The 18,637-nt window shown below is 37.8% G+C and overlaps 1 protein-coding gene across 1 annotated transcript in view; it reads right to left on the reverse strand.

Annotated features, from left to right (window-relative positions):
• Positions 1-18,637, reverse strand: part of LOC124593814 (calpain-11-like) — an 83,709-nt gene that overhangs the window by 44,688 nt on the left and 20,384 nt on the right. The window contains exons 2-4 of the mRNA XM_047132162.1: positions 6,411-6,569; positions 4,871-4,937; positions 1,574-1,682 (exon numbers count right to left, since the gene is read on the reverse strand). Of these exons, the coding sequence (XP_046988118.1) occupies positions 1,574-1,682; positions 4,871-4,937; positions 6,411-6,569 (335 nt within the window). The remainder of the gene's footprint in view (positions 1-1,573; positions 1,683-4,870; positions 4,938-6,410; positions 6,570-18,637) is intronic.

Here is an 18,637-nt window from a genome sequence, read left to right on the forward strand (position 1 = left end):
TCATTTATAAAACGTAATCTTTTGGTGAAAAGTAGACTAGGTAGACACTTTTGAAGATCAGCAATTAATATTTCATGGACTAGGTCATATTTTGATATACTTGTGTCCCTGTTTGAACCCCAAAAGAAGCAATTCATATGCTTTTTTTCTTATAATCTCTCCTGGGTTTTGAATATTTCTATGCAAGAACCACTTTGTACAACAAGTGTCTATTCCCAGCTGCTTCGAAGACAAATTGAATCTTTTATTGAAACGTCTGCATACGTAAAACCTGCCTGTCTGCTGTTCAGTGCCTCCTATATGTGCTGAGCAGCAATTTAACCTAATTCACATTATTATTCCAATCCCAGATCTTCCATTTTTTGTTGTTTGCACTGAACATTTTTTAGCCAATTCTGAGATTCATTGCTATTTTGAATACTAAACTCTTAAATAAAAAGCAAGTATTTTCTCAGTGTTTCGATCTGGCCGTGTTTCAGTTCTTTGACACAATAAACAGTACGGTAGTGATTTAGTGTGTAGCTAGAAATCCTCTTGGTGATTAAAGTTGGTTAGTGCTGAAGAAAATGGAGTTGAAAAATACATAAGGAGATCAATAGCCAAAGGTGAGTGGACCTCAATATCAGTTTTTCAAATGTAGGAAAAGCTGTAGCTCAGATATTCAACGAAAAAGGTAATGTTCAAAATAGAAGAAAATTGTACTTCTATGCAGGAAAATAAGAGAAGTTTAAAGAATTAACTAAACAACATGTTAAAAAACAGCAAAAATTCAATAAAAGATGGGTAAAAGTAACAAAGACAAAAGAAGATAGACAAAATATGATGAAATGAAATAGAAATTTTGACGATGGCTGCAATTGAAATGAATTCAATAGAGACAAGTAAAAATTTGTGCCAAACAAGGACTTGAACCTGGATTTCCTGTTTTATATGAGCAGTTGTCTTAACTGCTTCGGCTATCCAAACACCCTTCCTGTCCATCTCAAATTTCCAACTTGTCACACACTACCTATGTAGCTTCCCTTTTCTTCCATATTCATCGCTCACAGCCTCAAGCAGATTCTGCAAGTGAGTGTGTCCGCATAGAAATTATCTTAATGGTTGTCAAGGCATAAATATTTATGTACATGTGGTGTCTGTTCTTTCAGACATGTCCGAAAGAACGGACACCACATGTACATAAATAGATGAAACAGTGAGCTTATAGAGGAAGAAAGAGAAGCAGAACATTGTGAAAATGTTTCTGGAATGATATAAGGAATGAAAATGCTGACATAAACAAAATCAAAGTTAGAAGTGCAGTGCAGCACTAAATAAGCAAATAAAACAACCTTAAATTAGTTACAGAAACAACGTATGGACAGTAGTTGAATATGTAGCAGCAAAATTCAGATATCATTAATCTGATTAAAAACCTGAGTATGAAATGAGAGAACAGACTGTTACTGTTTACAAAAGCTTCTATTTTCCAAAATTTTCCAAAGGAGGACAATCTTGACTACCAAAAAAATTAATAATAATTTTTGTAGGAAAAGAAAAATTGGGAAACATGCACATGCCATCAGGACCTCACCTGAAATGCAAAATACCTGATTCGATGTCCTGATTAGAGGGCACAACAAAACTGAACAAGTCCGGCTTCTGAGTGAGGAATGCAGCAGGAGCTAAGAACCAGCAATCATCTGCAACAGACATTTCAGATTGCAATATCTATGAAATGAAACTAATTTGTTTTATTTCATGTTATTTGTGTGTCTAAATTACTGTTGTGCTTTGAGGTTAAGATAATTCTTCTGCATAAATACAGTTTAGCTGAAATGATTATCATCTCATGAGACTGTTTTGTACTATGTTTTACATATTCACATAAATGAGAAATTGTTGGATTTCCAAAAGCTGAAAAAGATTAACAACTTTTTGATCTGTTGCACTCCAGTTGCTCATAAATATTAGAGGAGTATTAAAATTCAATTGCTTACATAACTATAATAAAACATGACATTGGTGATAAATTTGTTTCTGGATGCTGAGAAATGGCACAGTTATAAATCACAATTTTATTTTAAAATAAATTTGAAAGTTGTCTTGCCACAAAAAGAAAATGTATAATACCATTTCAATACATGATATACTAATGACAAATTACACACAAAAAAGAAATTGTTTGTAGAACTCAAGAATACTCTTCGTAAGTAATAGTTCAGCAATGAAAGCTCACATCATTCCCAAGGCAAACTGCAAGTCAGGCATTGAGATTAAAACCAAAATAGGCAGAGCAGTACATAATCATGAAGCTAAAATAAAAGATGAATGCCATCAAGTTCTGCCATTTCTTAACTGTACATGCAGGATGTCACTACTTCCTCATCCAAAATTTTGGCTACAAATCTTGTTGAGTTTCGATAGTGTGTGTCTCTGACTCACCTTGACTGTGACTGGTATGTTCTCAGTCATTTTATAGGAAGATAAAGTAATTGTGTCTTAGATGTACACAAAAACAATGCTGTGATATTGTATCTACCATGAAAACTACAAGAATCAGTACCATCATGGGTAATCATGGTAGTAGTATACTGCTCTGACAAAAACAATGCTGTGATATTGTATCTACCATGAAAACTACAAGAATCAGTACCATCATGGGTAATCATGGTAGTAGTATACTGCTCTGACATAGTTTGGACATCATTACTATCAAATGACTCGCTGTAAAGCTTTTTGAACATTTTTTGTGCTAGGATAAGCTCAGATTGCAAAGTACAGAAAATATATGATGATAATATCAAAAACCCTATCATTTGTTAGGAAATGCAACATGGTTTGAAATAAATTGTTACACTTGTGAAAATTTTGCTAGTGACATCGTGCACTATATTGACGTCACATGACCAGTGAGAAACATAACAGTGAAAAACAATCAAATTGTTCATGGAAGTGCCTATATAAACAATGAAGTTGTTCAAGCAAGGAAAAACGTACAACTGTTCCAATGCAAAATGTTACATGGCCGAGAGATTATTCAGCTGAAAGAAGTATTCAGTAAACATTATAAACTGAGAGAATGTTCAGCTGAAAGAAGTATTCAGTAAACATTATAAATTTATAAGGACTTGCTAGTACACTCAAGAAGTAAATACGCAGCTCACATATTAAATGATGGAAGCAATGACACTGCTAGTATAAAATTATTGAGGCTTTCATAGCCACTTGTTGACAAATTGCCTTTTGGCTTCTGTCTCTGGTTCTTTGGATGACATTTGTTTGATGATTTTTCTGATGTTACACCAGCTCAAATGGCTAGCATTGTCAAAGCTTCATTGCCCATTGCTGGTGGCAAAAGTGAGAAAAATTATCAAATGAACATCAGCCGAAGAACCCGAGAAAGACACCTGCTGCTATTGTTTGGAATGTCATAAACAGCCTCTGAGTAAGAAAGGATAATTTCATTTATGACCTCATAACAAACCACAGTGGTACAATGATAGAATGCCACCAACATTTTGCAGATATCTTTAATGAATATTTTTCTTCTGGTGGTAAATCAATCAATAATTTCAATAACCATTAATATAACTGTAAGGGTAGTTCTTATGCATACAGCATGTACATCATCTTAACTGACAGCAATGAAATAAAAAGCATAATAGAGGCATTACAAAATTCTAAATCTACGGAATACGGTGTGCCAAATGTGAACATCCTGAAGTCTGCACTGATAACATATCCAGACCTCTTTCTACTGAAATTAATAGACTCTTAACATGAGGAAGTTTTTCTTACCATTGAAGATAGAAAACTACAGACCTGTTTCTATCTTGCCTATCTTCTCAAGGATCACATACAAGGGGTGAGGGATAGCAAAGGAGGGGGAGGGGGTGAGGGATTGAGGTAGGGATATAGAGGATGCTAGCTCTAAATGGCAGTATTCAAAAGCTAAGCAATGTTTCATCCATTCTATATACCAGTCCACTCACTTAGTGCCTCTCATATTTCATAATCAGTGATCTGTCCTCATGTACACATTACATTCCATTTTGTGTGTTCCATTTCTGGGTAACATTCACAACATATGAGAGTTTTCCACAATGTTTGATGGATATATTCAATGAAATTATTCATCAGTGGATAGTCTTGTCATTCAGACATAGCACAATACTTTCATTAAAGTGAGTTGCTTTCCCAGTTATGTTCTAGTTTACCTACCTATGTATAAGCTATTGCTTATTATTTGCACGTTTGTATACACACTAATACTGTCAAACTCTATGGGTATTAAAATTTAAATCAAATGAGACATTATTTCACCTGTGCGCATACTTGTCAACATATTATGAGAAGGAAAGTTGCTACTCATGGTGAGTGGCAACTTTCCTTCTCATAATATTGTTACATTCCATCCTAGATTTTCCCTTGTCAATATATTGCATGTTAATAGAGCAAGATCGTCCGATGTACTTCAGTAGACTGTTGGAACCCGCAGGTAATGACTGGTACTAAAATTAAATGGCTTTCTGAATTGTACGATGTTGCATTTTAATCATGGAGTTGGTACATGAGAATACATACAACATGATTAGTGGTTATAGTGATTATGTTTCACATTCTTGTATCTTTATTACTGAAAATGGAAACTAACAACAAGGAAGTTAGCTTCATCAAAATTGAATAAAATTAAAAATCATACTTGCAGGTGCTACTACCAATTCATCTGAATCATAATGAGGAATTTCATTTGTTTCACGTCTCAAAAGTACTTCAAAATGATTGTTTCTTTTTTTCATTATGTCTGTAGCATTTGTGCATCCATTGTTGTATACATACATAATTGTGTGGAGTAAGGTTCACAACAGAAAAAAGGAGAGGTTCTTACCCAGGTCACCTTGAATTACATCAGATGGTGAAGCATCCATCAAAAATACTGCACCATTCGTAATGTCCTGAAATGTGAGAGCATTGAAATTACTTTTCTAAGTAACAGATCAAACATTAACCAGATAATGATTTACTTCTAGGTATTATGTAATTATTTTTTATTAACCTAGATAAGTATATATCAAGAAATAAACTATAGTTAAGCAAGATTTCTGTTTCAGTCAGGGCACCACAATAAAATGGAGGTAACAGCCCTATAGAGTTGCAAAAGACTCTCTTTCTTCCTTTTTTTCTTTTGAATTGTTATTCTGAATTTGTTTGTTAAAAGTAATAATAACTTTTTCAATAACTAATACTAGTCATACAACTCAGCAGCTAAGGTCGCTAATGCACAATCTGCCAGGTACTGTATTGTGAATAGCAGAGTAATCACGTAGATGTAGATGTCAATGTACGTCACTGGCACTGAGGCAGAAACAGCTTTTATCAGGAAACACAACAGACCTCCACCCTGCCCTCCAATGAGCTCTCACTTGACAGCACTGAAGTCGCAAATGGTGGTGGTTTGCACACTACAGGCCCTCTGGCTCAGAGCTCTCTTAAAGTACCCAGTTTGTAACAGTTTGTTGTGTCACTGTGGTGCCAACTGCAGCTCAAATTCCAGCTGCAGATTCAGTACGATTTGCCAGAGCCATATCCTGAACACGATGGTCTATCCTCTCAGAAGTGCCACATGGCTGTCCAGATTCTGGCCTTGTCATGAACCATTCTCGTGACCACCACTGCTAGCGATCATGTGCAGTGGCTACATTCCTGCCAAGTCTTTCTGCCAATCACAGAAGGAACATCCAACTTCTCAACAGCCCTATTACACAGCCTCGTTCAAACTCAGTAGGTATTAATAATGGTGTCTTTGTCACTTGAAAGGCATTCTTTTCTAACATCAACTCACCTTGTCCAAACTCATAGGTAACTAATGCTCATGACCACTACAGCATGTATTCAAAGCAAACCTGACAAACCTGATATGCATCCTCATAGTGGCACTACTAGTGCCACTCTTATGCAACCGATGCAAAATTTGAACAGACATTGTTGTTGAAACATATCTATCAACTTTTGTTCATGTCACACAACTCCTTGGTGTTGTAATTTTTTTCTGTCAGAATATTACAGAAGCAATAAGGTATGTCTCTTAAACAATACTATATAGCCATTGATAATTTAGATCACAAAAAGTAGGAACTGATAATTATGCAGCATAAATTAATAACAAAACACCAATGACATTCTACAACATGCTTTCTCATTACAAACCTTGTCACTGGGAAATATGACACCCAAAATCTATGGTGAATAATACTAATATTTCATCTTACTGAACTAAACATAAAATTCAATGTGGTGGGATTCTGAACCAGAATTCAGACATAAATGAGAAATTTCAGAAGTTTCATTGGAAGGCAAAAATGTGAATGAATCATCAAATGTTGGTTAAATAAAACAGTCTGTACATTTATAATACAGTACCTACACACCTTGGGCCTTTTCCATTCAATATTCAAGCCACGTGTAGCTACTGCCAGTGAAGATGCACATGCTGGGAACTCAGGGTCTTCAAAATTACAGCCATTTTTCAAACATTGTTCCTGTAGCTCTTCATATATTTGGTTCTCCTTGAAAGGCTTCACATCTCCCTGTGACATAAAAAGATATTTCATTATGTCACATGTTTTTAGACAGTTTCATTCAATACATGCCATTCATAAGCCATGCAGAATTGCATGTGCCATGAGAGAGGAGCTGTACGACGGGCATTTGAAAAGTCCCTGCAAAGTCTGAGAGATGGCACCACCGGCATGTATTGAGGTCATGTTTAGTTAGTAGCATCTTTGGAAAGAACGCACACCAAGTTTCAGCCATATTGGTGTATTTCTTTGTGTTTGGCATTCGTATGAATCAAGGAAGTCAAGTGATTGTCAAAGAATGAACAGAAAAGAATTTCATGTGGTGATTAAACATTACTTTATGAAAGGCGAAATGCCTCAGGGGACTAAAGAGAAGCTTGATAAACATTATGGTGGCTCTGCACCTTCGATTAGAACAGTTTATAAGTGGTTTCAAAATTTTCAGTGTGTCCATATGGGCACAAGTGATGCTGAACATTCTAGACGCCCCGTGAAGGTTACGACTCCAGAAATCATTGATAAAATCCATGATATGGTGATGGATGACAGAAGAGTTAAGGTGCGTGAGATTGCAAGTGCTGTGGGAATCTCGAATGAATGGGTACATAATAGTTTGCATAAACATTTGGACATGAAAAAGCTATCCGCAAGATGGGTTCCATGATTGCTCATGCTTGATCAAAAACGGAATCATGTGAAGTGTTGCAAGGATGGTTTGCAGCTGTTCAGGAAGAATCCGCAGGACTTTAAGCGTCTTTTCGTCACTATGGATGAAACATGGATATATTAGTATACTCCTGAGACCAAATAACAATCTAAACAATGGGATACCAAGGGAGAATCTGCACCAAAAAAGGCGAAGACCATTCCTTTGGCCAGAAAGATTATGGTGACTGTCTTTTGGGATTCACAAGGGGTAATCCTCATTGACTATCTGGAAAAGGGTAAAACTATTACAGGTGCATATTATTCATTGTTGTTGGACCGTTTGAAAACCGAACTGCAAGAAAAACACTGGCGATTGGACCGCAAAAAAGTCCTTTTCCATCATGACAATGCACCAGCACACACCTCAGAAGTTGTGGTCGCAGAATTAATGGAAATAGGATTCCAACTTGTTTTGCATCCCCCCCAATTCTCCAGACTTGACTCCCTCAGGCTACTATTTGTTCCCCAATTTGAAGAAATGGCTGGTGGGACAAAGATTTTATTGAAATGAGGAGGTGATTGCAGCAACTAACAGCCTTTTTGCAGACTTGGACAATTCCTATTATCCAGAAGGGATCAACAAATTAGAACGGCATTGGATGAAGTGTATAAGTCTAAAAGGAGACTATGTCAAAAAATAAAAAAGGTTTACCCCAAACATGTAAGTAGTTTTTATTTTTGCAAGGACTTTTCAAATGCCCCTTGTATTGTGACTGTGCATGCTGCCCATATTCCCCCCTCCCTTTTTTTTAGCAGAATGATCAGTCTTATAGATTAACAGTGATATCATACAGATAACTCATATGACAAGTATGAACTTAACATAAGATATAATTGTTTAGGCTTTACATGGAAACATCAAGGAAAAAGTTGATATATGCTGATCGTTATTCTCTGAGGGATGCATGGTGCTGTAAATTTTCTTTTCTTCCTCTGTGAAGACAGTTTCAGCTGACTTAAATTTCGATGTAGAATTATCTTTAGTATGTTACCATGAGAGGAGGTGCAGGTAGTAATGGCACTGGACTCATATTTGAAAGGAGCGGGATTTAAATTTGTTCATTTACACAGATAAATGTTTCTGTGGTTTCATTAAATCACTTGAGTGGAATGCCAGGTTAGTTGTTGTGAAAAAGACACAACCAATTTTCTCTCCTACCATTTACCTACATGTGTCAGTGTGCAAGATCTAATGATTGTCACCAAGGAGTCATTTAACTCTGATCTTCCTTTTTCTTCCTTCAGTAATGTATTATTCTTCACCCATTTACAGATACAGATAAAGTTGCTGTTAAGTAGGAACTCGCATTAATAATTTGTTATGCAACACCTGCATGTAAAATATGGCTGCTAAGTAGGCAGTCACAGAGCCGATATACATGCATGTAAAAAAGTAGTTAAAAAATTATTAAAGCTTATTGCTGCACCACCTGGGTCCTGTTTGACTTCCAAGTACTGTACAATAAACATGATTAATTTACAGCCTGGAATTTTTTGTATATTTATGTCATGGAGTTGCAGCAAAATATACTGGTTTTCATATTTGTTGTGTTATTTACTGTCCATAATTTTTGAGCACAATACATACATGAGCAAGTGCTTCCAACTAATGGAACATCATACAAGAGCTCCCAGTTTTCATCTACACTAATCATCGTATATTGTAGTCACTTTCTGTGGTTGCTACTGTATTAAACTATCTCGGAAGATTAAAACAGTGTGCAACATCTGCCTCTGATGAGCTGTCCCCTATGAGTTGGGTACTTATGGCACCATTTGGAGCAATGCAAGACTTCATTCTCTGAATACTACTTCCTCTGAACCTCACAAAAGCTGTGTATGTGACACTAAAAAACTACCATCTGAGAAAAAGGGATATGGGGGCAATGACTTCATTACAGTCCAATAATTTAGTTCCAGTATGAATCCGTCCTCACCGAATTCGTCAGTGCTCTGGATTCAACATGTAGGACCTGTCTAAATTACTCTTCTATGAAACTCCCTCACAGATTATAGCAGCGTAATTTGAAAGTCTTGAGAGAGCCCCGTGTAATATGAGGCTTAGTGTAAGTATATGCTTGAATTGTTCAGCAGGAAAGGTATTGACTGAGATGGGAGGAGATCTGATTGCTATCAAGTTTTTAATCTGCCAAGATTGCTCAGTCCAATGTATTTTCAATTGAGACCAGTATTACTATTATCATATATACTTCTCCTTACCCAACCCCTTCCTTACAATCATGCAAAGGAGCTGTAATTCCTCCTGTTTCCTTTATGAGTAATTCATTAACATAGATAATATTTTACATTTTACTAGAATAAACACAATGGAAAATCTGGAATGAAATCCACCTGATGAAGGACTTAGTCTGCTAGCTGAACAATGTTTACCAGTAATTTTCACTGTGCTTGTCTGCCTCTTAGTGGGACCTCTGCATGGTGAGTGGCAACCTATTCTATTTAAATACATGCAGTAAAATAAATTATGCGGGAACAGTGCCAATTTTGTATGTCATCCTGCTGATAAAAAGACTTGTGGAAAAGGGTCTAAAAGGTAATTTAGTGTACTTTGCTCCTGACAGGTAGATAAATTACTTTGCAGAAATTCATTGCTACTATGTCACTATGAAAAATAATAAAGATTATATGAATGCATTTGTCGAGTGACAGACCTCATAATGTGGTTCCTTTTAGATGAAAATGGTCAGTGTGGGTATGAGTGCATACAGCGGAATTGTTATGCCATCTTGCAGATAACTGTGGGAGGTGTGTCAATAGATTGAGAGACAGAAATGGTGGTGAAAAAATACATGAAAAATGTATAGCTAGAACCTAGAAATAGTGTAAAAATTCCACTAATATGAATATGACTGTCTAGTGAGCTTTTCAATAGCTCTCTGCAATAATTTTTGGATCTACATGCATGGACAATACTTTCTCGAGAGTTCTTTGTTCTTTATGTGCTGGTTTCAATGAACTAGGCAAAATTCTTAAAAACAACCACAACCCAGCAGAACAAAGCAGTCGATTTGAAAGTTGAGTGCTTTGTTATCGCAGTAGTGTTATGGGTAGCTGACACAGACAGACCAGTGGTTCCCAGGTCTCCTTCAGTCATCAGCACGCAGCAGGCAATTTAAATGGTTGTGATTAAAATTCCAGTTGGTATAGTGTGAGAGTGGTATCAGCATTATCTATTAGAGGACATGTGAAGGAGTGCCTTTGACAGATTGGAGGCAGGTTAGACTCTTTAGAAGTATTTATTTAACTGCTGACTTTCTGCAATACAAAGGCTATGGCAGCAATTTCTAACCACAGTTAGCAACCAGAAGTTTCAGTATCACACAATGGTAAAAATCAAGTTGGGTCAGTCCAGGTAAAAATACTGTCCAAAGAATAATACTTTATGAAACCAATTTGAGGCTCAAATTGATTAAGATCAATCAGTAACATGAATGATATGTGAGACGGAGCCCAATTAAGTTAAGCTCACTTATGTGTCATAAAAATGTGGGATCAATCGTAAATTCCAGAATTCACCATTCAAGTTAACTGGGAGATGAAACTGACTGGCCTACTAAGTAATCATTTCTTTGTGTTTTCCTAAGTGGCCAGTACAAAAATTAGTTGAATACTCCTCATAACCAACTCATTGGGCTTTACATTAACCCATACCTGATTACCTTGATTGCTATGTATTTAAATAATGTAAGGAATAAACGTAACAACACATCGTGTAGTTGAAGCAATAAGTGGTCAGTAGTCACATAAATAAGCTTTTGGATGAATCCTCCTTCAGAGCTAAAAGGATACACATATCGACATACATAAACTTGTATGAGAACACTATCCTGACACTAAACCAGATGGTGCAGTGATTAGTACACTGGACTCACATTCAGAAGGAAAATGGTTCAAATCCATGTCTGACCATCCAGATTTATGTTTTCCATGAATTCCCAAAATTACTCCAGGCAACTGCTGAGATGATTCCATTGAAATGGCTCAGCCAATTTCACTCCCCATCCTCTAGTCATTTTGAGCTTGTGCTCCATCTCTATTGACCTCAATGCTCGCAGGACGTTAGACCGTAATCTTCCTTTCTTTCTTCCTTGCTTCCTACCTTCCTTCCTTCATTGTCCGAACTGAGTATGTCATGCTGGCAGTCTAGCTTGACTGGACAGGGAGTTGTGTGGGTGGAATGGGTAAGAGGAGATGGAAGCGGTGAGTGAGTGGGAGGGAGGGAAGATTGGAGGGTTGGATGACATAGCTGGGAGGGAGGTGCAGCAAGTGAATAGGATCAGAATGTGACACCAGCTTTCTCTGCTGCAGCAAGAGGAGTTCCCTGGGGCATGCAGTGACATGTAGGAGTGGACTGGGAGGAGAAGGTAGAAGAGGGAGACTGTGGAGAGGAAGGTACAATTGTAGAATGATTGACAAGGGTGGAGATCGGGAGATAGCTGAGGTTAGGATTATGGGATTGAAGGATGTGTTGTAAGAACAATTCCATCTGTGTAACTTAGAGAAGCTGGGACAGGGGAAGAGGGATGGCACAAGTTGTGAATCAGCCACTGAAATTATGCATAGTGTGCTCAGTGGTGTTTTATGCCGCTGGATGGTCAACCCTATTCTCAGCCACGGTTTGACAGCAATCATTAATTTGGCTGAACGGTTGGTTGGTGATCATGTCCACATAAAAGGCTATACCAAAGATATGACTGTTTTCCAAGACAGCCTTACCTCTGATACGACATGACATGCCTGTGATGGAACAGAAACAGTATGTGCTGGATGGATACATAGGGCAGGTCTTGCACTGGGGTCTTCCACAGATGTATGACCCACAAGACAAGAGGTTAGGAGTAGCTGAGGCATAATGATGGTCCATAATATTTCACAGACTGGGAGGGATGGGAAGGATTGTGAATAGTATATTTCTCGTTTTCAGCATGATGATAAGCAGTCAAAGCTCTGATGAAGGATTTGGTGTGTTGTTACAGTCCATGTTGATATTGGGTGATGACGAGTAGTGCTCCTTTGTGGCTAATTCAAGAGTGTGGTCAGAGGATGAGAAGCCTTTGTGGATATGAACTGGGAAATCTGTCTGCAGACCAGGTTTTGAGGGTATGCCTATATGTGAAGGCCTCAGTATGACCTTCAGTATACTGGGCACAATATCTCTCATCACTGCAGATACACAATCCAAGGGTGGTCAGACTGTGAGAGAGAGAGAGACACAATCCAAGGGTAGTCAGACTGTGTGAGAGAGACACTTCGGTACGGAATCTAACAAACTAAAAGTATGTTTGATGGTTAGTAATACTGAAGTGTACAGATTTTTTAATGGCATAATCTGAGAGGTGGAGGTTAACATCCAAGAACAGCAGACCTTGGTCTCAGGAGAAACGGGTGAAGCAGATGGGAGAGAAGATGTTAAGACTGTGGAGAAATGAAGACTGAGTATCTCGGCACTGGGTTCAGATCGCAAAGATATTACCAATGTAACTGAAATAGAAAAGTGATTTTGGCTCTGGCTGGAAATGTTTCCTTTAGATGGACCAAGGACAGGTTGGCATAGGGGAAAGCCATGCAGATGCCCATGGCCATGCCACAAATTTGTTTGTATATCTTCTACTCAAAGGAGAAGTTGTCATGAGGGAGGAAATAGTTTATGAGTGAAGATGTAGTTTATGAGTAAGGATGGAGTTTATGAGTAAGAATATAGTTTCATTTAGTGCTTAAGGAATGAGGTGGTTGGTCTGGAGTTTGTAGGATGTTGGGAGAGATGGAGATTGACAGGGGCAAGGTGACAGGCTATAGGGTTGTTGGTGTATAGGTTGGTGGCATCAACAGTAATGGATTGGGATGCAAGTATTAATGGGGTGGAGATTGTTGGGAGAAAATGAAGGAAGTGGTTTGTGTCTATGCTATGGGAAGCTAGACTGCAAGAAAATGGGTTGAAGATGTTGGTCAACAAGAGCTAAGATTCTTCCCATAGGAGCAGAGTGGTGTGTTTAGTGTGTTAGTGTGTGCATGTGGGGGGGGGGGGGGGGGGGGGGTAGTTGTGTTGAGAAAGGATGTGGATTCAAAGGTTCTAGGATGGGGTGAAGGATCTGAGTAGAAAATGACCGTCTTGCTGAGTTTCTGGGATGGGATCACTGTGGCAGATGGATAACTCAGAGTGATGGCAAATACCTCCTGTCAAGCAATCATTGCTGTTCATCACAACAATTTGTGGGCCATTAATATCCATTCCTTTGTTGAGAGGTATGTGTTATTTGAAAGGAACCTAGTACAGGACAGTGGTACCAACCTGGAGGTAATGAATTCCAGGAAGATAACTAGGGAGTGATTAGATGGGAGTGGTTGAAGATCTTGCTTACGTATCCAATTTATATTGCAACAGTATTCATCAGTGAGAAGTATATACCATTAGTCTGGTACACATTGTCTACATACTGTGTAAAGTTTGAAATCCAACAGAATAATCACAGAGTCTCTGTGAATGGTACGGATGTAACTTGGTTTCACAAAGAATTTCTTCAATGCTATAATTTGGTGTACCACAAGTAATGCCAATACTAAGTCTAATCACCCTGAGCAGCATTACAACATAGACATTGTTGTGTGGTGCTGTGTCTAAGCTCTGTAAGAAGTAAATACCTTGTCTCTTCCAAAGATGCTCTCAATGTATAGAGGTTTTGAGGAACAGGGCTAAAAACTATTTACTCAAATGTACTCTCTAGAGTATAGGTCACAAGCAGCTAAAATATTTGCAGTTCTGAAAAATGAAAACAAAAGCCATTGAAGTACCATGGAACTATTAATGCAAACATCACCATACTTGATGCAGTGCTACAACAGTGAGGCAGCACTAAAAGAAGCTGTATGCTCCATTACATCCAAGTGCACAATGTGGTGATGATCCCAACTGTGGTCATATAACATAGTCCAATACCCGATACTTGTTGCATGTGAGTCTCTTCTGCCCACTGGTCCTACACACGTGTGGACCTTTCTCCATATTAGGTAAAATTTCACGTGTGTGTGTAAGAAATGACATAGTGGGTTTGGAATTGGTAAGATGTTGGGAGAGGTAGCAATTGACAGGGGCTGTTGGTGTACAGGGTTGTGGCAAACCCCTTTCTTGGAGACCGATCACTCTGCCACATTTGAACTCATTCTCATTCCAAAACAGCTCTCTTTGATGTTGCTGAGCTATACTGGAAGTTACTCTCAGGTTTTCACTTTGTTTGACATCTCTTCATTGACCTATTTTGACAAACACTGAGTTTCTGGTAACAGAAGAGAGTGTGTGCCACTGGACCTGCATGTACACCATCACTCTGCAGTCACTTATTGCTTGTGTTTTATTTCAAATATCCTCTGAATTTTGATTCATTATGAATATACCGTTTGGGAGTTGCAGTTTCCAAAAAATTTAATGTAAGTACCAAGGATCTCATTTCTATTAGATGTGTGCAGTTACATTTCCACATAGAGAGTCCTGTGCATCCACCTACAGCTGTACTGCACCAATCACAAAGAACGTTTCATTTTCATGGATTGTTAGTGAATAGTTATTTGTGGAGTATGGTGATTTACAAAAAACATTCTACTTATGTATAAATAGGGTCATTTTCCACTGTGACAGGCAATTCAGCTTCATCACTACTTTCATGTGTGCTTATTAAACATGATTTCATCATTGGTTGTTAGTTTTTGTTGATGAGATTTATTATATGTGGTACTCGATTACAGATTCTATAGATGTCTATCTCAGACATCATCATCACTGTGGCTATCAAAAACTCTTCAGCATGCCTAGGGGAGGTGTTCAGACTACCACTGACATGGAAGGGCCATTCTGACTAAATTATGGAGGAGTGAGAAAAGATGTGTATTATTGGGTCAGAGGCTGTAGGCAGAGAAAGAGAGCCAGTAGTCTGCAAACCAAGCTCTGCCTGTGATGTCTTCTCAAGGTTCCTATTGATTCCTTGCTGCAGGCAACACTTGCTGGTGTGCCTTTCCAGCAGTATCCAACCATGTGAACTATGCCTTAGCCAGCAATGTAGGCTATATCTGGAACCCTGCGCTGTCGGGCGGCGATTAACGAGAAACAAGAGGTCGCATATTTCCAGAAACTTCATAGAACTCCAGCATATGCGGTTTACCTAAGAAACTGATGACGCGAACTCTACTGAGTATTTGTTGTAATGCTCATCATCTTGCAGGGCTCTGATGTCCCTCGAAATGTAGCATAGTTCGTGAAGAAATGAGAGTACTTATTACTTATACGGTAACACGTGCAGAGTTGTTTACAATTTGTCATGCAACTCCTCGTCTTTTGCTTTCTTGCAATCGTATACGGACTTTGTTTAATCTGTTAACGTTCAATATGCTCATGTGTACTCCCGAACACTGGACACTAGGTTTCAGCAGAGGAAACATATTTAAAACACTTCAAAAGAAGACTTCTGTGACGCGCTGTTGCTATCAAAACTTCTCAAATTTTTAGTCGCGTAAATCGTAGATCATCTGCAATGTTCCTGCCTTCTTATTTGGTAGCGAACTGATCTCTTATAAGATCTGATGATAATTTATTCTTCACAATACAGTACAGATCATGTGATGTAGAAACGTAGGTATATATGTGTGTGTGTGTGTGTGTGTGTGTGTGTGTGTGTGTGTGTGAGAGAGAGAATTTTGCAACGGAAGTTTTAAAGACAACTGTTGTTAAGTTAAGAAGTAAATGCGAACATCTGAAGATGAGGTGAACGAATGTACTCTCAAAAAAAAAAAGTGTGTTTTGAGGCTTGATGTTTCAGCAAAGGGATGCCATTCATGTCGGTGCATCAACCCATAAACCTCAACATAACGGACTACGGAGTACGGACGCTATTGATTTGACTTTATGCGCCAGGAGCGCAGCTGTCGACTCACGTGACAAGGTGACCCGCACGCTCTAAGAGTCTTAAGTGATCCTCTGAATCATACATTGTAGAGAAATGTACATCATGATACAGGACAGGTCATTTGATACATGTTAGGCATTTATACGAAGAAGTACATGTCTATGAATTTATAAAATGATTACATATTTATATCACATGTGTAATCTACTTAGGTCTTATATTTATTCTGTACCAGAATTTAGCATTTAAAACAATAAGACTTACATTCAGTTATGTTACATAAGGTCAATAGTTGGGATCCATTATCTGATGTTTTTGTTGAGCAGTTCCTTATAGCAGATTGTTTTCGACGAATACCTGTATGCTGTAGAGACAGTATTTAATTAGGAGTGACTGTAGTTTTACTTTAAAATCCTTCACTTGTGTAATGTTCTTCACTGCTGTTGGGAGATGATTGTAGAGTTTTATTCCCATATACTTGACACCTTTACTGTATAGTTTTGTTGAATGGGAAATTACTCGTAGAGAGTTCTTCGACCTTGTATCATGTTGGTGCCTGTTTGAGTTTATATCTAAGTTGCTAATATTTTTCTTGGTAAAGCATAGTAGGTCCAGTATGTACTGACATGGGAGGCGTAATATATTCAGGTTCTGGAACAGTGGATTACATGATTCTTTCTGCTGTTAGAATAATATTATTCAAACTATCTTTTTTTGGAGTTTAAACAGCCTCACTGCTTCTGCACTGTGGACCCAAAAGATAATTCCGTACCTCGGTATAGAGTGGAAAAGAGCATAGTACATTGATGTGAGGGTGCTGGTATTAACAATATTCCTTATTTGTCTAATCATTGGTGCAGGTTATATCAATATGACTTTTCCATGTAAGTGTGTCAGTAAAGGTAACTGCCAAAAATTTGGAGTTGATTTTATCATCACTCAGTGATATATTTGGTACTGGTGGGTTCTTATTTTGGACTGTGTGGAAAGTAACACCAGCTTTCTTTTTTTATATTTAGGAGTAATCCGTTTGAATTAAGCCATGAGTTTAGTTGTGCTGTGCTCCTGTCTATTGCGTCTTGAAGATGTTCATTTGAGTCGGATATCATAATTGTGGTATCATCAGCAAAGAGGAAGGTTCTGTTATTGTGTAAATTTAAGGGTAGGTCATTTACATAAAGTAAGAATAATAAGGGTCCCAACACTGAGCCTTGGGGAACTCCATGTTCTGTGATTTGGGTAGATGACTGTACAGTCGATTGGTTGCATTCCCCTTTGGACTTATTGGTTTCTGTCTTTCAGGTAGCTTTTAAACCAGTCATGGCCAGTGCCCCTTATTCCATGGGAATAAATTTTTTGCAGCAGTATACTGTGATTGACCATATCACCTTTTTTAGGTCAAGAAAAATGCCTATGGCTGGAAGCTTCTTGTCTACTAGTGTTAAGGTGTAATCTAGGAGTTGCTGTATTGCATCAGTTGTGGTTTTTCCTCCTTGGAAACAAAACTGAGCAGGTGACATGGCATTTCTTTTTTTCAGAAATTAATTTAGTCTGTCTACCACAGTGTATTAAAATATTTTGCTGAATACTGAGAGTACAGCTATTGGCCTGTAATTGCTGATATCACCTTTACTTCCTTTTTTATGAATGGGTGTAATTTTTGCGGTCTTGAGTTTATTAGAAAATATGCCATTGAGGAATGAAGAGTTTATTATGTGGGACAGTGGTTTACTTATGAGGTTGCTGCAGTTATGGAGAAGAAAGCAAGGGATCTGATCTTGTACTGCAGAGGGTTTTTTTTTTCTTGATTTTTGTATGGATAATTTATTTCTATTTTTCCCTCTGTTGTTGGTAATAAGAACAGCGTGTCAGTGCAGTTGTTTTGTTCTAAGTTTGGGAGGTGATTATTTTTAAGGTGGTCTGTGAAACTTTCAACATTTTTTAATAAAATATGAGTTAAATTCATCTGCTACTTCCTTTTCGTTTGTGATTGATTTCCCATTTATTTTTAGGTTCATATTACTTGTCAGCTGTTGATTTCTGCCACTGTGTGTATTAATGATTTTCCACGTGCATTTACTTTTGTTAGCTGATTATTTGAGCAGGTTATCATTTTGCAGTTTTTTTGGCCACCTTAACTTTTCTAAAGATTTTTTTATATTTGGTAAAGTAATTCTTAAATTCTTCAGTATTGCCGAATTCGGTCTTGCTGAGGTTGAAGAGTTCTCTTTTTCTTTTTGCTGAGGTGATAATACCTGGGGTTCTCCACTTGGAGGATTTACTGTTATTGGAAATGTTTTTTTTTTTTGTTTTTAAGGGGAAGTGGTAGTTGAAATAATAACTAAAAGTATTTAGAAAAGTCTTAAATTTGGTAACTACATCTTTCGCCACCAAAGGCTGCCCATGCCTGCGGTGCACGAAAGGAATCATCCCGCCTTGTACAAATTTGCATGGAAT

The sequence above is a fragment of the Schistocerca americana genome, chromosome 2 (assembly GCF_021461395.2).
Source record: "Schistocerca americana isolate TAMUIC-IGC-003095 chromosome 2, iqSchAmer2.1, whole genome shotgun sequence".
NCBI lineage: Eukaryota > Metazoa > Arthropoda > Insecta > Orthoptera > Acrididae > Schistocerca > Schistocerca americana.